This window comes from Poecilia formosa, unplaced genomic scaffold (assembly GCF_000485575.1).
Source record: "Poecilia formosa unplaced genomic scaffold, Poecilia_formosa-5.1.2 Scaffold129, whole genome shotgun sequence".
NCBI lineage: Eukaryota > Metazoa > Chordata > Actinopteri > Cyprinodontiformes > Poeciliidae > Poecilia > Poecilia formosa.
This window is the reverse complement of record NW_006800068.1, coordinates 28,875-54,259: the sequence shown is the minus strand read 5'-3', so window position 1 is coordinate 54,259 and position 25,385 is coordinate 28,875. Positions and strand designations below refer to the sequence as shown.

The following is a 25,385-nucleotide window of genomic DNA, read 5'->3' as shown; positions in this document are numbered from 1 at the left end:
GGTGCATCTCTAAAAGTTAGAATATCACACAAAAGTTTAATTTAATTCCATAATTCTATGCATTATATGGCTGACAAATCTTAAGATTTATTTCTGAATTGTTTGCATAAAGTACAAAGTCTCCATCTGGTTGGTAAAGAGTCACCCTGTTATATTAAAGCAGAATGTAAATATCTGAGAAGTAAATAAAAAATGTTCTAAAAGCTAAAATGTTCATATTGACGTTTATTAGGAAATTATTAATTAATTAATTTTCTAAAAACAAAAAAAACAACCATTAGCACACAGGGAACTAACCTTCAAATAAGTAGAGGTCCACTGTAAGGTGCTAGCATTACAGATAGCTACATGCTAGTGCTACCAGTTAGCAACTAATATGGACCCGTTGCAACGTGACGATGGCTACCATTGGTTTTAACTTTAGTTAAGTTGTAAACATGACGCACTAAATCTTAAATGAATGATATGTAAAAGAAAAAGGAACGCAGTGCTTTGCTAGTAATTGTCAAGTAGGCTAGTTATGCTAGCTTGACTATGACAAATGTGACATGAAGAGGAGTGGTGTAATTCTGTATGTTTCATTTCAGTTGAAATTAAAAAAAGGCAACTTAAACACCAACTCTGACAGATCATCAGGTATTTAAATTAGCTAATCAACCACCGCTGTGTTAGCTTAGCTAATAGCAGCGGAAGCTAATCTACCACAGCGATCACTTATTGATAATCGCAAAATAAACATCAAGCCTAAACACATAAACTGTAACTGACTGAATGCTCTGTTCTTTGTGGGAAATGTTTGAGTATTTTTTTAAAATGTTGAATCCTGAAACAAAGTTGTTGTCAGTTGCTATGGCAATGAGTCTGTGTGTAGTATAGCAAACAGAGAGAGAGAAAACAGGGGTTTTCAGTTATTCTTTAATGGTTTTTCTGCATAACTTTTCCCTTTGCTGTGGCACACTGCATTAAATGAATAATCCCTACATCTCTAGGTTTCATTTAGTTGTTCTACTAGCGTAGCTTTGGACGGCATGTGAAAGAATCGTCTTTTCACCCTCCAACATCAAGCGCATGCACAAAATTACCGGATGTAAACAATAACATACCAACTTTAACACTACAGCTAATGCTAGCAGCTAACAACAGTGCAGTAGTAGGGTTTATCTAACATGCTAGCACCAAGCAACTGTTAGCATGTTGCAACACTATATTAAACTTGTTGGTTCTGAACTTTTCTCTTCTCTAGACCTTAAAGTACCACATTAAACCTCGTCTCTCATGCAGGATTGCCGTTTCTTCAGCCCAAGATGAGGTTCAGATGTTCAGTCTGAAAACTTTATCATCAGTTTTCTAATATTCGTTATGCGTCTATTGTCCAAATTACTTTAATAAGTGCCACTCACCTTCAAAATGTGGATGGACTCGGGGTGTGTAGGATCCAAATTTCATCAGGACAGGAATGTCTACGCCTTGCCGCACCCATTCCACCACATGTTGGGTTGCAGATGACCCAGCCTGCCGCCCTGCTGGTGGAAAACTGCACTCCAGATCCACCGAGCCTCCAACCTTTCCACGGACCTCTGACTTCCCACCATCAGTGGTCACTAAAAAGTTTATAAGCAGCGAAAAGAGAGGCTAGTTTGGGACACTCAGGTATTCTATCTACAATATTTCCACTGGAATCAATAAAGAGATACTTACAAAAGTGGCAAATGAGTACAACTGCAGCGAAAGTCTGCCAGTGTGATCTTCCTGACCCCATATCTGTCAGTCAAACAACCTGCAGCATGTTCAGCCTGTTGGCAAAAGACACACAATTGTCACATTCCCATTACTTCCTTGGCTGCACATAAGATGACAGCCATCTGTGACAGCGTTCCAACCTAAGAAGACTCTAACCGAGCTGTCAGTTCTGTCATCGTTTTACAGGAAGGGGAGAGAAGAGAACTCTGGGTTTTTCTATAGTTTTCCAATAACTGGAACTCATCCCATATCATTACACAAATGGGAACAGCAGCTTCTGCAGCCAGAGAGCCTGGCCTGACTCTCCTTTTTATACACCCTAATGGTATAAATGCCAAATAAATCTCTGGAGTCACGTGTTTTCTTTAAAGGTCTTTGGCTGAAGGCTTTGCAGTCAAGGACAACCGTATCAATAAAGTCCAACAAACGGTTCAGCTTTGCTTCAATGTTTGAGATGAATTTTTAATTTAAAACATTCTTTCATTCCGTCTAGATTGGGACACACCAAAGCTTTGCACACATTTGTCACACACCCTGAATATTTGTGATGTTGTTAGAAAAATAAAAGCTGCAGCTGTTCCAACTATGAAAGGTCCAACCACCAGCTGTTTCAGCTCCTACTGCAAAGTTAGAAGCTGATGTTGGTTTTCAGGCTCCTGCACTGCAAAAACACTCAATTTTACCAAGTATTTTTGGTCTGGTGAAAATCTTAGTTGTGTCTATTTAACAGGCAAACTAAATGTTTTCAACAAAGTACTGGTGTTGAATTGGTATCAACAATACCAGCTTCAATTTTACTCAATATTGGATCAGAATGGAAATTTAGAAAAATAATAAGTCTGATTTTCGAATAAAACAAAAAGGACAGTGTTTGTCTTTTTTGTGCAAAAAAAAAAAGAAAAGAAAAACTGAACAAAAAGGACAGTTCTTGGGTGGGTTGATCATCATTAATTAGAATTTATTATAATAACGACAGAAATACCCAAGATAAGAAATTCATCATGATAAATGTTCACCCCGTTGGGTAAGAGGAACTGAACTAGAGTAAGACTTGAACCAGGCAGGTCAATTTAAGGTGTCAAATTCAGCGTTTTGTTTGTTTTTAGTTTAGGACAGCATCTTAAAATCAGTCGCCATAAACATGCGTTAAAGTCAGATAAATGTGAACGATCAGCTTGTCACATTCTCAATGATTTCTCCACCTCCTGACTGTGAGCAGTCACAGTCCACGGCCCCGGCAGCGGCCGTGCAGATCCCATTTTCCGTCCCCACTCCCACTCTCACTCCAGTTTTTATGGCCGTCTTCATCTTTAGGGCCGGGGCAAAGTCTGAACCGGTGCAAAACAATTACGGCGGCTGTCAACAGTCTCCGTGCTCCGCTCAACCCACGCCCATGCCTCAGCAAACGGCGTACGAGACTTTCCCCAGAATTAATGTGAAAGTTAAAACTCAATCTGCAGCCGCTCTGTTCATCACCGTCAGCTGGAGCGTAAACACACCAATCCACAGTCCTTCACCTGCCTGGCTTCTCGCCGCCTCACAGAAAAACTTTATGCTGAACAAACTGCATTTGATTTAAAGTGGACAAAGGCAGCCAAGGATAAGCCGCAACGTTACGCTTCTGCAAAGAAGGAGAAATAAAAACTGCAACTCCAAGCCTGGCAGTCCATCACTTGGTGTCTTTCTTCAGCTTGGAGCGTTCGACAATAAGTCAGTAATTAATTTCAAACCAAAACTTTTACACGGTAAACTAGTTCCAACAGTTATTCATTTATTCCTGTTAATTTTCATAAATGCAGCTTACAGCTTCTGAAAACCCAAAATTCAATTTCTCTGAATTTTTTTATTTTAAATAGGAGTAATAAAAATGGATGATAGAGTGTTGCAATGGAAAGTTGAGTGGAAGGAAAAAGGTAGGGTCATGTTTGTGGACTGCAGGAAGCCGGAGTACCCAGAGAGTGCGCCATTGATTCTGCAAGCTAACAATGCTAACAACGGCTAGTAGTATTGAAAGTAACATTAGTTGGTTTTAATGTACCAAACATCAAGTTTTCTGGCTTTTTATGTTATTTTATCAACATCTGCAACTATTTGGATGGAGTTTTTGTTGGAGTTTAAGGTAAAAAAAAAAAAAAAAGCCCAAAATACTACACATAAAAATAAATATATATTTTATTAATTCTTTGTTGGGTACTTGTTGCTTTTAACATACTTTATAAATAAAGCTTTATTAAGATCTTCATTTGATCCTTTTGCAGATTTTTTTTGCCCCACCACAGCTTTTTCTTCCACTCAACTTTCCACAAATACGCCTGGACGCATCACTCTGAAAAGCTAGCTTCAACAAAGACTAAAAGATGTGTCATGAAGCTACAGTTTGCTTTTTTTAAATACACAGCTGCACATAAAAGTTGTAAGGACGCATCAGAAAAAGAAGAAGAAAACACAACTGACAGCTCCAGATAAATAAATCGGTTTCTCGCAGCTTTATTGGTCAGAACTGTGCGTCTGTGGCAAAACAGAAAGCAATAAAAAAATAAAGAAGATACGAGGGACAGACAGAGAGGCAAACACAGCGAGAGGAAAGATAAGAGGCACAAAAAATCTCATTAAGCTGCAGGACATTTTCCGTCATTAAATCAGAACTAAAAACTGTGAGAGCTGCCAAACAAACGCACGGCCGCTTTGTTTGGACGCCATGGAGACTCGGAGCGTCTCCCTCAGACGCATTCTGCCTCCGTCTCGACACCGACAGCACAGCTGCGGAGCCGGCACGCGCTTTAAAGGTATAATGAATGAGCAGGTAGCTCCCAAAGCAAAGCAGCTTGTCTCTCGCTGATTTATCACCTGACTGAAATAGAAATGTCAGTGACAGGCATGCTGTTCGGATTCTGCTGCGGCCTTCTCCATCTGCGTAAGGAGACAGGCTGAATAATCAGGACTGAAGCTCAGATTCATCAGGGAAACAAATGTTTTCCCATCAGACTGAGTTCCTCCTGCAGGAAAAAGTTCTTCCTGCTCTTTTTACGCCATGCCAGATTATCGATTCTTACTCAGACGGCGGCTTTAAGGAAAACGAAGCACTAAACTTTTCCTCAGAGGATGTGGAGCATTTCTATCTGCCAGGAACAGGATTGGACATTAACCTCTAGACAGAAGCAGAAAACACTTGGAAAAGGGTAAAAAGACGCACAACTCGGGTGAAACCAAGAGAAATAACCAAGATCAAAAGTTTGAAATATGGAGTTAAATAACAGCAGAATCAACTTTGACCTTTCAGCTAAAGGATCTAAACTCTGCTTCACACTATAAAAACTTAATACAGTAACTAGTTATTAAACATAAACATTATATTTTGCAAAAATTATTAAAATCATTAAGCAAATACCAGGGTTTTTTTCCTGTGTTCTCCCACTGAATCTGCTAAATTATATTCTCTGCTAATTTCAAAACTTGAAATTAGACTGGAAGTGAATTAAATAAGCACCTGTCAGACAACACAAAGGAGGCTTAAAACAGCTATCCCTTCATTAAAATCATTAAGTAAATATCATCTCCGGATCTTAAAAAATGTTACAAACAAATGAGAAACAAAATCACTAAGACATATTGACCTGGAAAAAGTCACAAATCCATTCCAGAAAACCACAATCGGAGCTACTATCCACAGTAGTGACCTTCAAAAGAGGTCAGTCTACCAAAATTACTCCAAATACCAGACTAACATTTCACCACCTGCTTAATTCAGATATTTATGATTAAACATTAAAGAGACTTCCAATGCAAAAAACTCCTGCGACTAAAAAGAATCTGAAGGCCAATCTGACGATTACTTAAAAACAAAAAAAAGGGAAATTTTGTTGATTGGCTATGCATGACATCATTCTCCCGACTCCACCTCTGATTGGCCGATCAGGCCCCTCTGACGCCTCCTCTCCTGATCGCATTGTCAAATTTTAATTATAAAATGCGTTTCTATAAATTAAACAGTAAACTGCTTTTAATTTTTCTTTCCAGATATTTATTGTCACTTTATCTTTTTATGAGGGTGTTTTTCATTCATGTTGCACATAATTTTGAATCTATATTAAAAAATATTTTATTAATACCAAAGGAAAATTTACTGGTTAAAATTTAATTTTTAACTTAATTTCATGTAATGTCTACAAGTCTTAAATTTAAACATTTAAAAACAACTGGGCCAGATAAAACCATTATCAGGAAAGCAAAGGGACTGAGGGTGAAACTGGTGTTAATGTCTTTTTTTAGATTTGTTTCTTTAGCTTAATTAAATCAATGGTGGATAGATTGTACTTTCACTGATTAATTAAATTAAACATTCAACATCTGTTCAACATTAAAGCTGAAATGTAAGAAAAGAAAATCTGAGTTTGAGAATTTGATTCATTACTCCAGAGAATCAGCAGATGTAAAAACCTCTTTTTATTTTTCTAAGATGTGGAAATCAGCAGCAACGCAGAAGCTGAGTTAATAGAGTTGCTAATTTGTTAGGCAGGAGATTTCACTTCATAAATGTTAATGGTGCCGACACAATTCTGTTAAAAAAAAGGATTGAAAAGCACCAAGCGCAAAGTACGGCTGTGGCTTTTAAGGATTATCGTCTTTAACCCAGATACTCCACCAGATAAGCCAGAAAAGGCACTGAAGCTATGGCCGTTTGTCATTTTGGGAGCTGATTTCGTGATCACTAAATGCCCCAAATGCAAACCCGCCATTAGCAAATTCTCTCTTTTTAGCGAGAGAAAGAAAAGATGAAAGATTTGCTTCATTACTCGATTGGATTTTATTTCCTACTCTGCTTTTCTGATTACCTGGAATGATAAGAAAGGTGGAGAAAAAATATCTTCTAGTTTAATTTGTTTCGGACACACTCCATAAAAATTAAACGACAAATAGGAAGATTTTCTGCAAATAATTTGGAGATAAATTCTACAAAAAAATACAAAGAAAAATGTGAACAGCTGAAGAAAGTTGCCTGATGACATTGAAACGTAGAGCTGCTTTTCATCAGCGTAGTTTTGGTAACTAATCTTACTTTTTCTTCTTATAACCTGAAATGGCGAGAGCAAGTTGGAGGGGTCCAAGGATTAAACCTTGGGGCACTCCAAGTTCTCTTTACAAATTAACTTGCATCTAACAAACCATTTATGCGAAGTTCAATTTAAAACAAATTTTCCACAAATAGTTTATTAGATAGATGCCAGATAATTTGTAAAGACAACGGTTTAATCCTAGGACTCCTAGGATTTGCTCTCGCTATATAAGCGAGAGCAAATCTCTCTATATTAGCAAGAGCAAATTGGAGGGGTCCTAAAACGTGTGCAAATAAAACTTTGCACAAGGTTTAAAATGTTCCTTTAAGGAAGTTTCCTTCCTTAAATTAAGGAAATCTTAATCAATGTAGTTGTTGAGGCGTGCAACAAAAAGTTTAAGGGAATGCAAGGCTAATTTTTACCAATTTCAAACCAAAGTGCAGCAAAGAATGTGCATTTTCAGATTGAAAAGCTGTTTTTAGGAGAGAACTTAATGACAAGGTAAAAAGAAAAGTGACTTTTCAGTATTTGACCTTACCTGCCAGTCACGAATCTGAAGAACCAACAGCGCCCAAGATCAAAACGTTAACACATGCTTTTCATATGAAAGGCCAAACACTCAAAAATGTCAAAAATATACATTTTTAAATTTGGCCTGAAATTCCTCCCTCATCTTTTATAGCTTCCTATTCCAGCTTGTATTTAAAGTTTCATGTCATTCTTTGCCAAACTCACCATCACTGGAACGTTTGAGGCTGTAAAATGTCATGTTGGAACATCTACTGTCAGCCATCTCTCTCAAGAAAGAAATAAAAAATAAAATGCTCTTCATTGGCATTCACCCTGCTCCAACTCGGTTCGTCTTTGTTACCGTGATAAGAGTTTTCCCCATGGAGCTTACTTTATTCAGCCTGGCCCCTGTTAATCTACATCTTATTTTTTTTTCCCATCGTTGCACATGTGTCAGAAAGGCTGGTTTTTATAAATCCAAACACGCTCCTTCCATCACAATGGGTACTCTCCGTCTGGCTCGGTTTGATGTGCACTTAGGGGGAAAATAGGACCGGCGAAATAAAGAGGGTTCCACTTTAGTGGCCATACAAACGCTTGGAGTGCAAATATTTGGCATCTCTTCTGGGAATCAAGGTGAATGCCACAATGTCTTGTTGACCCCATAGATGGAGTGACTGTAAAGCCCTGGCTTACAAAGTAAAGAGCAGCAATATGGAGGTCAAACCAATGTCACAAAGTCAGTCTGTAACTTCACAGTGGCCACGAATTGCCTCTTTTTCTGTTGCAATAAGGGTGCAATCACACCAACCCCGTCTGGTCGGCTACTTTAATCAGAGTCTAGTTGTTTTGCTAAGAAAGTCTGGTTCGTTTGGGGAGGTGTGAACACATAATCGAACTCAAAACAGCAAACTTTGGTCCACTTAAAAACCTCGGTTTGTTGAAGTGAACTCTGGCGCTGTTTGAATGCGTATGTGAAGCAGGAAGTGGACTGCAGCACAGGGCATTCTGGGTAAATACAACCAAAACAATTGTGCGCTAGCAAACTACGCTAGCAGGAGAAATGGTTCGTGATCTTTTACCAAAGATGAAAGACAAATCCTACAAAACCTGACGCTACTCCATTTTTTTCCATTTACAGTGTCTTCTTTATCAACCTTTAAAACCTTAAAACAACCTTAAAACAAAAATCAATCTGAAAGCTAGTCATAGTGTCCTTTTCCACAGTGAAACGAGTCGAGAACCAACATCAACTGAAAGGCCAATCAGACAAGAAGACGGCTTAAAGAAGCAGACAACAGATTTCAATTTGCAACCTTCGTCTGGGGCGAGCGACATGGACTTAAAGTTTTATTACAATATTTTGAGGTAAAATCGTGACTATTTATTACATCTTTTTAGATAACTGTGTGGCTGTGACTAAAATACTGCTCTTGGGAAAACATCTCCCATTAGTAAGATGCTTCTTTAGAACATTAGTTACATTAAAAACTTATTTGTATCATCAAGCTGCACACAGTAACTGCTTGTAGTCATATTTGTTGATATTTATTGATGCTTTATTTGAACAAACAGTGAAGAAAATAGTCAAATTAACAGTCCAGATAATATGGATAGTTTTGGGGGCATTTACACTGCAAAAATTACAAAATATCAAAGTATTTCTGACTAGTTTCTAGTTAAAATATCTTAGTTCACTTGAAATAAGACAAAAATAACTTATAATCTCTTATACAAGCAAGAAATAGAAGCTTGTTTTGAGCCAAAAGTTCTAGTTCTATTAAGAATGTTCCACTGAGCCGTTGCCTAGCAACCCGAGACACGCCCAGATAGTTGCCTAGCAACCCAGTTCTAGTTCCATTGGCAGATTATTTCACTTATAACAAGAAATTTTTCTCATTTGTGAAATAATCTGCCAAAGGAATAAGTACTTTTTCATCAAAATTAAGGAATTATTTACTTAAAACAAGCTGAAGTTACTTGTAAGTTAGTTTTGTCTTATTTCAATTGTAATAAGACAAAATTAGAAACTAGACAAAAATACTTGGTAAGATTTTGTGTTTTTGCAGTGTAAATATTAACTGAAATTCATCATGGCAACTATAAGTCAAAATTCTTATAAGTAGCATATCACGATAAATGATAAATCATAAATGCCCCTCCCTATGTCTGATTAAGCTAAAATCAACGATTTTGGCCTTAATGATTGTTTTTATGACAAACAAATTTGCTTTTTGCCATTTGTATTGCGCAGACAACAACAGTATCTCATCATTTGAATAAAATAATTGTCTTTCTGTTGATCTGCATTGCAAAACTCACCTCAGAACTGATTCAAGGCAAAGTTGTTGCATGAAATATTAAGAGATTATTACAATTAGGATTTTAATATTTCAGCCAAAGGGTGTTTGAGAAGAAACCCAAAAATTAATTGGTTTTAATTTAAAGTCAGAGCCGCCTTCTTTAGATCCTGAGAACTGAAAAATGAAACTGCTCAAGGCCACAAGCTCATCTCTGCAAAGCTTTGCTAATGCCTAAAACTACATTTTTTCTGTATAAATAATATTTGAACAGCCATGTTTTATAGCCCAAGAAGCAAGGTGAGGCTTTTATAAAATCCTTAATTCCAGTTTCTCAAGGTTTTAAAAGAGCTCCTGTCAATATTTTGACACCAGCAGCTAATGGGCTGATGTGACCTTTATTATATTGGTGATTTAATTCCACTTCAGTCTCCTTTCGTTGTCAAAATGAAGTGTTTATGGTACTGCTGCAGATCAAGAGGCACCATACGGGCTCTTCTCCTTCTCAGGTTAATTAATTTCCACTGAGTTCGTTTTTCTGATGACGTAAACTTGGTGAGAGGGAAAAATTATCCATTAAACCGGGAGCCCAGCTGGTGCGTCAAGAGGCTCGATAAAAACCGACAAGAGGGTTTCTGAAATCATTAAACGGGGCTCATCTGGGGACTTTATGGATATTTTTGCCAATTAACACTGGAAAATGAAGATAAATGAAGATAGACTAAACACTACAGACAAATACATATTAATGCAAACATTTTTTTTATTTGGGAAGCAAAAATCTCCCAAAAGCACCTTTTGTTTATATGCATTTACTTTGAAAGTTTGCTACCTAAAAAACTTTTATATTGAACAATTTATAGTTCAGTTTATCAGAAAGTCCAAATAACACATCATAAAGGTTTCAGCCCCTGATAAAACCATAGTTAAACACTGTAAAATATATGTCTAGGTAGTTAAATGATAGTAATTAAATGTAGTGTTTTCCAGGCACTTCACAGATTGTTTGTGTTAAATTACATATTTTTGTCCATCTGATATTATTTTAAAAATATTTAATTAAATGGGCTGATGGATGCTTATTACTTAATTTAAAAAAAATATATGCAAGTAGAGTTAATTAGCCTAGCTCTGATACAAAGCATTATTGTTATAAAATGCTGACTTTTCCTTTATATTTAATTATTGTCTTATGACATCCCACGAATTAAAATGAATGCTCTATACCACTTAAACTTTTCAAATAAAAGTTTCACTGACAATGTCATTTGGTAAAGTGGAGTTAAAGTCATTTTGTTAGCAGACAACATTCAGACAGATGTCAAAATGAAATACTGTACCAATAAATGGGGTAGGCATTTATCGCGTCGCTTATAATTTATCGTGATAAATTTCGCCCACCCATGCCATTAAACAATCGAATAATATCAAGCTAGCATCTAGCTAATGTCCGCCCAACTTTCGGACGAATTTATTCGGACAAATAAATATGATTAAATACATTTTAGTGACATATCACACTTCTTTATGGCGTTCTAAAGAAGCCAATTACAAATTAGTATACATTTTTAAGAGCAGTATTTATGTTTGTGAGGTACCATTGTCGTCATGCATTCACTATTTTTTTTTTAGTTTAAAAAGAAATAGTGTCGTTTACCTTTTATCACAACAGTACCACAAAATATCGCGATAAAACGTCCACATCGCCCACCCGTACCATTAAACAATCGAAGAATATCAAGCTAACGTCTAGCTAACGTCCGAACGTTCGCCCAACGTTAAATGCTAACTAGCTACGACTCGTTCGACATTTCTTTGTAACCATTTGGAAAGAGTTGATATTATGTTCCAGCTTATCAGTAATCAGGCACCTTATCTTGCCTTTATGAGTTCAAAGTGCTAACCAAGTTAGTAAAGGAGAAAAAAACAGGAGGTTTGTGTATTTAAACCAAAAATATCAATATAAAAGTCTCTTCTAACATTATAACCCATAGAAAGTTCATTAGTTTAGTTTAAATAGTCACACACAGCTCAATAGGGTTAAATTATCAACATTTAAACACTTTTGATCGTGTTTTTAACCTTACCTGTGGTTCGCTGGTGGATTCCCTTTAAAAATAAATCCTCTACATGTTCCCTCCAGTCCAACTGAAGCGACAGTTTGAAACCGAGTAGAATGGAGGTTTTGTTCCTTTAAGCGACAAAAACCACCAGGATCCCCAGGTGTAACACGAACCTTTTCTTGTGCGTCTTTAAGAGCCCACCGGGCAACAGGTGTTCGTTTCACGTACAGGTGACGCCTCTCCTCTTACCTCGCCGTCCCTCCCACCGCTGCTGCTGCTTCCTTGTTCAGCCCAACTCATCATCATCATCATCGTGACCAGAGAGCACATCCCAACTCTGGAAGCTCCTGAATTTTAAATCCAGGGTTTGTTTGTTAAAGCTGACACGTTTTCCATTTCCAATCCCCTGATGACGTCCGTCTCAGCTGCAGCCACCAGAGGGCGCCCTTTACCTGCGGGAGGCCAAACTGTTGGGCTTCCGTTAAAAATCATGAAGAAAAATGTCACAAATATCAGCAGTTTTTCTAAAACACGTTTCTTTTCATATTGAGAAACTATTCACACATTTTGGGAGAACTGTGCGGGGAAATTCAAACAATTTCCCCCCATTTTGTCACAAAATTAAACTTTCTTTCGCTTGTTTGTTAAATCTAAAAAAAAAAAAAATGCAAACAATATTCCAAGATTTAGCAAACTCAAACAATTCTGGTTATCTTAGCTGGCATAAAAAGTTTAAAAAATGAGTCTGACTTCATGTCAGTGAGAAAAACAATGTTTTGTCTATTTTTAGTGTGAAATTAACTATAAAGTGAATGAAAAATAATACTTCAACATATTTTTTAATCAAGTTAAAGTAAAAAGTAGCTCCAGATAATTAAGAATGAAAAAGCTTTTGTTAAAAAGGTGACAAAAACATTAACGGATCAGAACATCTGATATAAAACTATGCAATCGGACACAACAAAGAAAGTTTTTCTACATTTTCTACCAATTTGTTTAATTTAATTAAATACCAATTTAATTAACTTGGTATTTAATTAAAATACCAACATCCATTTGTATTTTTAAGATTAAAATAAAATGTTACATACATTTTGCATTATAAATAACTCCAAATTAAGTTAATAGAAAAAAACCCTGACAAATTACTTTTCAACATAATTTAACATCATGTTAGTAATATTAGGACAGAATATATATTTTTATATAAGGGAATATAATATTATTAGCAATACTAATATCAAGTAAAGCAGTGTACTATGTGGCCATTGTATAGACATATAAAAAAAAGAGGAAATTTCTGATATTCTGAGAATAATTTCAAACTTTTTTGGAAAAAAATCAAGAAAATTTTCAGAATTTGAAAAGCCAAAAAGGAAATAATTTTTTTAATTAACCTCAGAAATGTTCTAGGAAAAAAAAAAACTCCAAAATTCCCAAAATTTTTTTCTCAAATATTTCTGAAATTAATCTTAAAATTTTTTTCTAGCAAATTGTCCAATTTTCAAACTTGATTTTTCTAGAACATCTCAGATCTTTTTGGTAGAAATGTACTCCCGTTTCCTCCTCATCTATAATTGCCCTAACATGCTATTGCAGCTTTGATTAAAACCTTAAATAAACCACATTTGTTAACATTTTTGACAAGTTCAAAACACGTAACATTTAATAAACACCCCAATATTTTATTTTCTGCTTCATTGCAGCAACGTCAAAACATTCTTTATTGTCGCTCCAGCATAACAAAAGGAAACACTGATTTTAAACGTTCTAAACACAGAGCAAGAGTACAAACACTTTAAAAAATATACCTACACCATAAAAAATCTACTTTGGATTATAATGCAAACACTCCGTCCCAGAAGAACCAGTAAGGATGCGAGTATGGAGCTGCAGCCACCTTGGAGCGACGGTAAATAAGAAACACATTATGATTTCTGTGTCGCGTTTTTGCAGGCCAGCTTCCTCTGCTGCTAATAAAGCAGCTGGAGTCTCTGAGGTCGGTCGTGCTTCGGCGTGGAGGCTAATAAAGCGAAGAAGAAACAAGAGCAAACAGAGCAAAGAAGAAACATCTCACAGTTATACATTTCTGCAACATTTCAGCAAAGCTCCATCATGTCGGCCTCCACCGCTCCGTTCGTTCTGCTACATTCGATTCAGAGAGGAAACATTCGCTCGGGTCAGTCGCCGAAGTCCGGGATGTCATCGTAGGAGTAACCGCGGTAACCCTTGGCGGCGTAGTAGGCGATCCTGAGGTGGTAAAAGCCGGGCAGGAAGACCAGGAGGCCTATGACGATGACGGGGATGGTGCAGTCAGGATTCTGGGAGCAAAACAAAAAAAATAAACAAACATCAAACAGTGAGGGTGAAAATGAAAAAGCAAGGGAGGTAAACGTGAATCAGAAGCACAGCAGGAGGCTTTGCTTTTATGTAAACCATGAGTCAGTCAGGGTGCAGCGCTGGACTCCACCACCAGATGGCAGCATCGTGCACCGAGTCGGTGCAGGTCGGCGTGCTTGCTGGTTTCCAGAGCTGCACTGCAGCATCACTGCAGCATCAAGGCTTTAAAACAATCTGCTTTTCTGTGTTGGTGCAGAACTAAAGCCGCACTGCAGAAATTTAACTCCACATCTTTAATTTTTCTGTCTAAAAACAAAGAAATTGACCTCGTTTGGTAGATAAACTCTTTCCTGGCTGTTCAAAAACGGCAATTGAGATTAATAAAAATAAAAAGATAAAACCAAACTCATTCATCAATCAGCTCTGACAACTTTTCGCCAAACAGAACTGCTGCATAACTAACTGTAATCCTGTAGTCTGATGCAGGTGGATTAACTTCCTTTACTCGCTTTTTTAAAGAAATTAAAACTTGGAGCAAGTTAGTGAGTCAGCTAGTGAATTAGCGAACAACCAAGTTACTGAGTGAGTGAGTGAGTGAGTGAGTGAGTGAGTGAGTGAGAGCATTAGTATGTTAGTAGTGAGTGAATTAGCAAGCTACCAAGTTACTTAGTGAGTGTGAGCGAGTAAATATGAGTGAAGGTGTTGGTGAGTTAGTAACTTAGTGAGTCTGCGAGTGATGAGTTAGTGAACAACTGAATGAGTTACAGAGTGAGTGAGTTATTAAGAGAGTGAGAGAGTGAATGGGAGTTAGAAGTTAGTAGCTGAGTGAGTCTGTAATTGAGTGAGTTACAGAGAGATAAATAAATGAGTGACTTACTGAGTATAAGTAAACGAGTTAGTGAGTTAGTGAACAACTGAATGAGTTAGTGACTGACTTACTATGTGAGTGAGTGAGTGAGTGAGTGAGTGAGTGAGTGAGTGAGTGAGTGAGTGAGTGAGTGAGTGAGTGAGTGAGTGAGTGAGGCAGGCAAAAAGCTGAAGGAGCAACTTATGTCTAATTTAAATATTAGTCAAATCCTGAAATATAAATGTATTTCTGTCATTTTTGTTACAATCAGTGAAGCTTTTCTTTGTCCAGTCTGAGGTTTGGTTGTTTTAGCTGCAGCTTTGAAGTGTCTATTTTCAGCGTTTGTCCAAAACGGAGGCAGACGTCACTGGTGGCAGTCATCTTGACGGCTCTAATTATCAGACTGGAAGCAGCCATGTTTCCTGCAGGTGAGGCGGCTGCAGCATCCTCAGGTTTCACAGCTCACCGGGTCGAGTAATGGGACCAAGTCAGCAGGTGCTGCTCCACTTGGGCTTTTCCTGCTACGATACGGTAAAAATATCTGTAGCACCAAGTGGCATAAATAATAATAACAGTTCATGTGCAGCTTAGGCTGCCTGACTTGCTACTTTATTTAGTCCACAAAGCTGTTTAAATAAAATACTCTTTACTTTCACTAGATGGTCACAATCCAATAAAAATCCATATAAAATGTAAAATATTTAAATAATTTCTTAATCTGATAATAGATATGTTAAGGATTGTCATATTTTAATATCATTAAGAGCGTATTTTAATTATTTCACTCTTCTCTGTTGTATTAAGGGCCACAAGTGCAACAATTCAATAAATAATGTGTTAAATATTTACGTATTTAAACCTGAATTTATTATACTGCAAAATTAAATAAAAATGTTTTAAAATAAAATTTTGTTATTTAATATTCCTCCTTGCTACAAGCAGCAACCTGCACAGATCACTGGACTGTAATGATAAAAAATACAATTATTTGGTTTTCTGTAAAATGTATATTCATAGTTCATTTCATGAACTATTTTTACATTTAACTATTTGATTATTGTATTTAATAATTTTTTTAAAACATCTAATATGTTTCATTTAACGAGTGCATGTAATTATAATTTTATTTAAATAATTTCTGAAGGTCTTTTGTGGTTCTTCTTTGTACTATAGTTGCTTTAACAAACATTTTTGACCATTTTTAGGCAAATATTGACCATAAAAATCATGCAGGCATAAACATGCTACAAAAATAAACTGAACCAGAGCTAAAAATGCATAATTTCCTAACTTTAAGTGTGAAAAACTTCAATTTCTTGAGCAGAATCTCTGAAGAAGAAACTTCAAACTCACCTCGACATTGATGATCCCGGCCAGAAACAGGGCTCCCAAAATGATCAGCAGGGAGCCAATCAGGAACAAGATTACTGCCACGCCAATCGCCTTGTAAGGGATCTTTGGTGGACTCTTCTTGAACTAGTAACACAGCAAATTTTATTATGCAGTAAAACAAGAAAGATTTCCAATCATCATAATTTGGAACCAATTCAATTAAACATTTTACACTTAAAGTTGATATCCAACATCAATATCTGTATTTGTTCTGATTCTGTGCTTTGTTATTTATTTTACATTGTATTTATAATTTATAATTACACTTTCTGAACCATTTAATACAAGTTTGTTGAAATTTATTTTAGGAATGCACCGATACCAATATTTTGGCCAATACCAATATTTGATATTAATATTGCTTTTATTACACATACCCATTATTTATCGATATATTTATCGTTTTGACATCTTCGGGGAAAAACAGCAACAAGATGGAAATGAATCTCAGTTTTATTTTGTGAGCCGATACCGATATGCTAAAAAATGACTAATATCAGCCAATATCGATGTTAGTGCCGATATATCGGGTATCAACTTATTGATTTTGTCACATTCAGTTTTTTATTATTTATTTTCACTGGCTGTTATACTCCTAATTGCACTGACTGAATAAATTAAAGTTGCTTTTAGACATTTGACCAAATTAGTGAAGTTATCAAATAAATTTGTAATTCAATACATTTAAGTAAAGAAAAAAGAGACGTTTTAAGTCAATTAAAGGCTGTTTTTCTGTGTCTGTTCGGTATCAGACGATATTAATCCTCAGATATCGGTATCAGAAGGGAAATAAGTGGATCAGTGTTAATTCTAACTGCATAATCAATCAATAAAAATATTAAAAACGTATCGATGAGGCGCTGACCTGCAGGTCGATGTAGCCATCGTCATCAGCTGCCAGTCGGGAATACTTGACCTTGTTGTTGGATAATCCAGCTGTCAACATGTTGCTTCCAGCTGCTGTTAGCGTAGCATAACAGCTGTTTGGGGAGAGAATCGCAGGCTGGTAGTCCGAATCATTTACAGCTTTTTATACAAGTTGTGATTAATCCAAACAGAAAACTGGCAAGTGAACAAGGTCAATATATAGTCTGGAAAAGTTCAGTAGTAGTTTAGTAACATCCAGGTGTGGATAAATCAGGAAGTAGATCTGTATTTAAAAGGTTTATCTCCCATTGCTTAATGGTTGCATTCCACCATCCACCTCATTAAAGTTTAACTTTTAAAACTTTAATTTTTTAAACCAGAAAAAATTTAACGGAGAACTCCAGAAATTTGAGTGAAAAAAAGGTGCAAACTCTTCCTAAACAAAGCTTTAACATGAACGTAGCAATCGATTTACAAGGGAGGTTTTTACAGATTTTCCTTTTCAATGTTTTAAACTTTTTTATTATGAAATTCAGTTAACAATAATTCCTTATCTAAATAGTCATTTACTGCTTTCCATATTTATTTAGGTTCTCAGGAAAACAAGACAATGACAACTAAAACATTCATCTAAACTCTAAATATGAACAGATCGAAAGTTTTTTTTTTTTCAGATTAAAAATAACCTTATTGAAACGTGTTTCTATAAAATCCTAATTTTCTATTGAAGTAAAAAGAAAAAGGAAGAGAATCTGGAACAAGCTCTGGGTTCCCAAAAACTTGAAAAGGTGAATAATGCATTTGGATTTTAATAGTTTGTAAAGTGTTTACCCTAATAAACATATTTAAACCAAGTTGGAGACGCTAAGTTAACTCATTGCTAATTGTTTTGTAAATATGCACCTTGTTAGGGTGGTTTACACAATTGTAGAAATTATTTCACAAAATTCAAGCTTTTCACTTCCAAAAATAACTGGATAGAAGAGAAAGTGTGGAAACATTTAATAGTTTAATCTTTTTGGCAAATATAAAAACTTCTAGAAGCTGTTTAAATAAAATGAAAGACTGTTTACTTTCACTAGACAAACTTCACACTTTTCAAGGCTGCAAAGGAAACTGCAGTTAAAGAAGTGCCATAATAAAACTTTCTGAAGCTGTTGAGCTGAAATCCTTGAAAAACACTTTGCTAAAAAAGAAAAAAAACCCAGACATGAGCAACATATTAAATGTTAAAAAAAAACATCCTGGAAAAGGCCAGGATGTAAGCAGGAGAGAAAAAGTAACCCTCCTAGGTGTCTACAGAAATATCTAGGACTCCATTTATTCGTCTGAATGGAGGAGCAGGGATCTAGTTTATACCTAATGGATTGAAAATATTCTCAACTTGTGTTTGCATGTTGTCAAAGTTACATCTTTGTGAGTTTTTAATACTAAAAACGGAGTTGTTCATTCTTTTCTAACTTACTAAGACCACTAATAAGGGGATTAGCTGCCTTGTGTCTTTTGTGATGTCATCGTTAAAGCCTGTTGTTGTGAAGTTAGTTTATTTCTTGCTCAAATAATTACAATAAAACTAGCAGGAAAACTGAATAAGGCAGGTTTGACAGGTAGGAGCTGAAGCTAAAGTAAATGTTATTGGTTATATTAATAAATCTGAGTAGCAGCTTTAAATTGCAACTCGTCTGAAAAGGACGTATTAGTATAAGATGAGATTTTTAATACAAGTTTAATCAGTCGTTAAACTGAGGATATTTTTAAAGGCGTCCGGGTCTCCTAATACTAAATTAGGAGCATTTTTAAAACGCTTAGCTAATTTATGAAGGGATATTCGCTCAATTAAAAGGCTCTTGGTTGAGTTTAGCGTTTTAGCTGCCTAATTAGCTCAAGCATTAGCCTCCAACAAGTTATGCTGGGAGAAAAAAACGAAGTACAAAAATAGACGAACACGGCTCCTCTAGTTTCGCCGCTGACTCTCTTACCTTTACATGAGGCAGAACAAACCCAATTAGCCTCACTCTGTTGATAAGTTCTGTCCCATCCACTGCGTTTCCATTGAGGGAAAAACTTCCTTGTTTTTCCTTCACGGCGCATGCGCACACGCAAATCCCGTCTGTTTCTTGCCTGGTCGCGGTTACGTCGAGCCGTGATTTAAAGAGGAAGAAATCAATTAAAGTAATCTGTAATTAATTTCTAGAAAGATAATTATCATCAATACAGTGTTGTTGTAAATAAAACGCAATTTTTGAGATTTATTTTTGAATAAATGTCTTTTAAGGTTAAATATTGCCACTACATAAACTATACACGTGGATGAACAGCTGAATATAAATACCGTAAAGTACGGTAAAGTGTACCGTAATGTACGGTCCTGTAAATTGTACCGTTATTACCGTTATTTTCGAGTTTTGTAAGTTTTCTGAGGTTCAAAAGTCTAAAATTGTAAACTTTTGCAACTCAGAAAATTTCACGTTTTTTTAGTTAAATCTCAAAATTTCTGAGATTTTTCTAGCAAATGTTTTAACTTTTGAAACCCATAAATGTCTTTGTATTTTCTGAAAAATGTCTCAGATATTTTTTGCAGAAATTAAGTCATTTTTTTAGTACACTTGTTGCCATAGATTTACTTCAAAATAGTGAGAAAAATATTTTATATTAGCTTATGGTGTTAGCAATATTAGCTTCTTTAACTAGCATTTCTGACTGGCTTTTGGACTTTGAATGGGGACATGTTGACTTAGTTGAGTTGGATGTTATTTTCTGAATATAAACATTACTAAAACAGGAACATTTAAGTGTCATTTAATGTCAGACGAAGGTAGTAAATTTACTTATCTGCTGACGGATGAATATATGGAAAAATGATAGTTCATTTAGCTTAAAGCGTTGTTTACTGAGACACTTCTACTGCATCCTTGAAAACAACATGCTGACTTTTGTTCCATGAACAAGCCTCCCAATCCGACTGCAGGGAACAATCTAAAATTTACCGTCTGTCTCTGCACATGGCAGGAAACCAAGGACGTCCCATAACAACGAACAGCACTCAGACACAAACTCCTTACCGTCATAAATAAGGCGACACAGTTAAAGCAGCAACACTTTAATCATTGTGAGAACCACAAACAGAAAAAATAAAAATAATGTTAAAAGCTTTGACCATCACTACTGCAGGAATGAAGAAAGTTGCAGACTCCAAACTGCATGTCAGCAACATCCTTTGTTTCTATAGTAAATCAGACTCATCTGCACAGCTGAGGATTTATGAGACATGATAGTCTATGTTTAGTAATCCTATTACTGAATTACGAGCTGATAGCTGTTATTTAATATCCCAGCTGTTACAATTAATAAAACAGATGCAATTAAATGAACTGAACCTCTTAAAGGGGCAGTATCATGTGTTTTCCAGACAGATAATGCCATTTTATAGCACAATTAAGTGACTAAGTTACCTTCAGTTGTTATAAAAATGCTATGTATAAAATTTAACTTAAAAGAAAATTTACCTTGTAAATTAACGCCTTGAAATTGGGCCTCTGTCTCTGTAAGAAGCTCCTGCTCTTCCTGAAACTCTGCCTCTTTTAACATCATTTTTACCAGCGTTTCACAGAGAAGTAGCTCATTAAATGAGCTCAGCAGTTCCACCAGGTGTTTGCTAATTGCTGCTGGCTAGTTTGAAGGAGATGAGTTTGGACGTTATGGCTTAGAAACTGCAGCTCTGAGGAGGAGCTGCGTCTCGAAGGCGGAGCTAGGTCCAACCAGGCGTTTTGTACAGCTGAATGGTTGCCATGGAGATTAAATGATTTCTCAAACAAGCATGAAAGAATCAAAGCAATTCTCCAGGTTTTTTTTTTACATTATGATATGATGTAAAGCTCAAAGAAGTCAACTTTACATAATACTGCCCCACTAAGGCATCAATATATGATTTCATGGTAACAGATTCTGGCTTCTGTTCCCTAAAAAGTGGCTGCTGGAATCAAATCCCTGCATTTCTTCCAAGCCGCATTTGCTTTTATGGGAAATATCAAATGGCTAACAAGGTCCTATTCTCACCACTGACAAAACCTGAGCTCCTGCTGCTGTGGCGGTTAAAAATAAAAACCTCTGTGAGGCAGAAAGGCTCCTCTCGCTGTGGGAGGGCTGGCAGGAAACTCGGCTCACCTCGGAGAGCCGGACTGCTGAGTTCCCAACAGTTTTTCATTTATCTGAGTGTCTCTTGGTCTCATTTTAGATGTCAGAGATCATGTTAGAGCCTTGTAACCCAATATGAAGTAGAACAAACACTTCTATGAGAGGTCTGCAGGATTTCTCCGTCCAGGAAATGAGATTTGACCTAAACTGGATGAACTCATCTGGACGAATGGGAGGAAACATGATGAAATGACAACTCCAAAAATCTGCCATTTACAGATGAGTGGTAAAGAATAAAGAAGCCAAATGAGGCCAAAACTGATTGTTTTAGACATACAAAATACCTCAGGGAGACAAAAAACAATATTCCCAAAAATGAACATCTTCCTTTTCATCAGCAAAAACTAAACTGTTTGGATTAGATTGGAAGAAAAATGGAGGTAATTAAACTATGGTTAAGTTATTTTATTTTCATAAATACACAGTAAAAGTCTTGAGTCAACCCTAATTTCTTGAGATTTTAAAACTGGTTTTCCAAACTTTCTGAATATTCTATTTTGTCTTGTTGCTTTTTCACTCATTTCAACCATTTTCTGTGTTGAACAACAAACATTTCGGCAGCCTGTCTTTAAAACTGAAGTGTTTCCATGTAAAAAGATGAGTGAGAATGACAAATCTGAAAGCTTAATATTTACTCCATGCAAACAGATTAGTTTAATACTTTAATGTTTTGCAGTGTAAGATGAGAAAGAATGGCTCTGGCTTGCTAGCATGAACATAATCCCTCTGTTTGCAGAGTTTAATACAGTCCTGAGGAGGCTGGAGATAAATCCCAGCCATTAGCGTCTGGCTTTAAGCATCGTTTCCACTTCATTTCCTTCTCACTTACTTCTGTTTTTAGCAAACCCCAGAGTCTTTACACGTTAATGAAACCAAAGGGCTGATTTCAAATCCTGTTTGGCTCATCTCTAAATGCATTTGTTGAATAATTGGGTACATAGTACGCTTTAATTCAGCAGGTTAAATAATACTGTAGATGCTCCCTCACGTCTCTCCAGAGACGTTTCCATCTCAGGGAATTAAATTAGGATCGACATAATCTCTCTGGAACACATTTAGCCGTGTCTCTGCAGGGAGGAAAACACCGAAGCGCCGCGCAGGTCGGCTTGAACGTCCAGGAGAATTTCTGTGTTTTTATGATGGAAGGCATTTTGAATTGTTGCTGAAGTCTGCTGGACAAATAAGCTCGATTGATTATTTTATATTAAAAATGTGTAAAATGGCTCCCCAACCCATATTTTACTATTTTCTTTTTTATTTGTCCCCATTTTTCTTTTTCCTTCCATTTTCCCTTTTTTCTTTTTACTTCTTTTTCCCTATTTTCCTTTTCTGCCTATTTTCCTTCTTTTCTTCTCTTGTCTTCTTTTCCTTCGGTTTTTCCATTTTCCCCATTTTCTCCTTTTCATTTTTCCCTTATTTCTTTTTCCTTCTGTTTTCCCTCCTTTTTTCCAGTTTTATTCCTTTTTTCCTCTTCCTACTATTTCCATTTTTTCTTTTTCCTAAATAATTATTTATTTATTAAGTATGTCCCGATTATGTATTTAATAGTGTCTTGTTAAATTATTATACAAATAAATATTTTGCTAAAAAAATATTTTTCCTTCTTTTCCCCCCATTTTCTTCCTTCTTTTTTCCTCTTTCTTTTCTGTCAGATTGGAACAGATTGTTTGTTTGGTTGCACGATAAAGCAGAAAATAATTTCATTTGCAATATTGGTAATTAAGTTCTTTAACTTAGAAATGAAAGTTCAAAAGTTTACAACCTTCACATGAGTTAAATTAATGCTGACAATAATTTAAACACTGAAAAACACAAACTTGCATTCTGTGTAAATAAAAGTTAAATTTAAAAGATAAAAAAGTGTATTTTTATCATTGGATAAGCACACTGATGTACACCAGAGGAAATATTGAAAGGCTGTGGGGAAACCGAGTTTATCTGATTTCTGCGGGGAATAAATTCTTGTTAAAGTCGGTCTGAGTTTCACAGAAGATTTATTTTGTATTTCCAGGCTTTCAGATTCGCTCACGGTGAGCTGCAGAGAAATACCGACCTGGTTTTGCTCAATAATAGTTGATGTTCTTCAGGATTCCTCTCATCAACCAGAGTTCAATATTTTCTTCTGAGCCCTGAAACAGAAAACCTTCCCTGAAAAATACAGAAATAAAAAACTGTTTAGGCGACTCATGCTTATGGACATTTTTACATTAAAAACAGCACTGTAAATGTAGATAGTTACAGAGGAAGCCAGAGATGGTCACAAGTGAAATTTAAAGTTTCTAGAGAGTGGCACAGTTTTCCCCTCCACTAAACTTTCCATCAATACATCTGAATATAACACAAACTACCTAGCCTCTTTAGCATCTACCTCTGGTGTCTTATTTTCTTAAACTGTAAGACGAGTATTGTCTGATGAACAAAATACCTTTTTTTATTGGTTTTAATATTCTAATTTCTACAGAGTGGCACCGTTTTTCCTTCCACTAAACTTTCCCTTAATATGTTTGCAGTCAGCTTCCTTAGTAATAAATTTTTTTGGTTTACCCTGTATCCTGGATAACTGCTAAGTCTTCAGTCTTTCCCATCATAATTGTAAATTTTCAGAGAAATTAAATGTTCTTGTTTGTGCACATTTTTCTTCCTTCCACTCAACTTTCCATTAATGTGCTGAGCTTTTATGGCTTCCTCTCTTTTTGGAAGGTGTCTATAACGTTCAGCTTTCTCCATGATCTTAAAAATGCATTAAAAATCCTCTTTGTTTCTCTTATGCAACATCCACATTTCACTTTAAGTACAATGAGTTTAACCTCGTGGATAAATAACCGGCAGCATTGGAGGCTGGTATTTATTCTTTCTAGTATCTGGATGCAGATAAAATAAATTCTACTCTGCTAAAGGTTGACTTGTTTGCCGTGGGAGCATGACTAAGCCTGACTGTTTCAAAATGCACCAGCATCATGAAATAAATGCAGGAGCGGATGGCAGACGCCTCAAACATTTACATAGTTTTACAGAAAAAAACAGAAACATTGGCAGAATATGCAAAGAGTCGCATAATTAACATATAATTAACATATTCTTACTCAAGTAAAAGTAAAAAAGTGACTGATCGTTTAATATTTCAAAATTACTCCATCAGACGGATCAAAATATAAAGTTAAGTGGAAATTTTGGTATTGTAAGGACAAAAATTACAATAACTAATTAAAAAAATAACAAAATCGGACAAAATAATATTTTTCCAAATTTGATTTTTCCCACAAACGTCAAACTCAAGGTCCGGGGGCCAAATCTGGCACGCTGTAGCTTTTTATGTGGCCCAAATTACACCAACGAGTCCTTCCAATTTTTCACAAATCTGCAAAATTCACACAAAATCAACAAATCTCCACTTTTTTCTTGAAAGAAACTGATTTGGAAACATTTTATTTTGCCTAATTTTGTTATTTTCTGTTACTTATGTGAATTATTGTCATTTTAGCTCTTACGATACCAAAATTTCCACTCAAATTTACATTTTGGTCTGTCTGACGATGTAATTTTTCAATACTAAATCTTTGATAATTATATCAGTTACTCTGTAGACTTAGAACCAAACACCTTTTTACTCTTACTTGAGTAATTTTTACTTTGACTTGAGTAAAAATACTACTAGAGTACAACTTACAAGTGTCATAATTTTATTTATTTGTTTTAATGAAAAAACTGATTTGGAAAATTTTTCTTTTACTTGATTTGTTCCTTTTTGTTACTTAAATGAATTATTGCCATTTTTGTCCTTAAAATACCATAAATTTCCATTTAACTTTACGTTCTGGTCCGTCTGATGATGTGATTTTTAGATATTAAATAATTTGATCAGTTATTCAGTACTCGAGTCGCCTTTTTACCAAATACTTTTTACTCTTGAGTCATTTCTTTTTTATTTTTCTTGAGTAAAAACATGTTGCTACTCTGCCCACCTCTGAATGTAATTAAGTAAATGTAACTGGTTACTTCGCAGCTCTGGTTTCCCTCTTCCTGACGATGCGGACCGTTAACGGGCGTTGTGACGATGCGGCGTGACGACCGTTAACGG

The 25,385-nt window shown here is 35.8% G+C and overlaps 2 protein-coding genes across 5 annotated transcripts in view; both read right to left on the bottom strand.

Moving 5' to 3' along the window:
* LOC103144556 (protein turtle homolog A-like) overlaps positions 1-12,142 on the bottom strand; it is a 55,964-nt gene extending 43,822 nt beyond the window's left edge. For all 3 annotated transcript variants that reach the window (XM_007561603.2, XM_016676155.1, XM_016676156.1), the window contains exons 1-3: positions 11,692-12,142; positions 1,699-1,793; positions 1,401-1,601 (exon numbers count right to left, since the gene is read on the bottom strand). In XM_007561603.2, coding sequence (XP_007561665.1) covers positions 1,401-1,601; positions 1,699-1,759 — 262 coding nt within the window. In that variant the 5' untranslated portion in view covers positions 1,760-1,793; positions 11,692-12,142. The remainder of the gene's footprint in view (positions 1-1,400; positions 1,602-1,698; positions 1,794-11,691) is intronic.
* A 1,184-nt stretch (positions 12,143-13,326) lies between these two features.
* Positions 13,327-23,455, bottom strand: LOC103144554 (transmembrane protein 230-like). 2 transcript variants are annotated; one of them, XM_016676180.1, is made up of 4 exons: positions 23,361-23,455; positions 17,112-17,226; positions 16,208-16,330; positions 13,327-13,988 (listed from the first exon to the last, which is right to left on the bottom strand). In XM_016676180.1, the coding sequence occupies exons 2-4, from the start codon at positions 17,190-17,192 to the stop codon at positions 13,848-13,850; spliced, it is 345 nt and encodes a 114-aa protein (XP_016531666.1). In that variant the 5' UTR covers positions 17,193-17,226; positions 23,361-23,455; the 3' UTR covers positions 13,327-13,847. The 2 variants fall into 2 exon arrangements, with proteins under 2 accessions (XP_016531666.1, XP_007561661.1); XM_007561599.2 differs by lacking the exon at positions 23,361-23,455 and adding an exon at positions 19,093-19,241.
* Between the last annotated feature and the right edge of the window lie 1,930 nt (positions 23,456-25,385).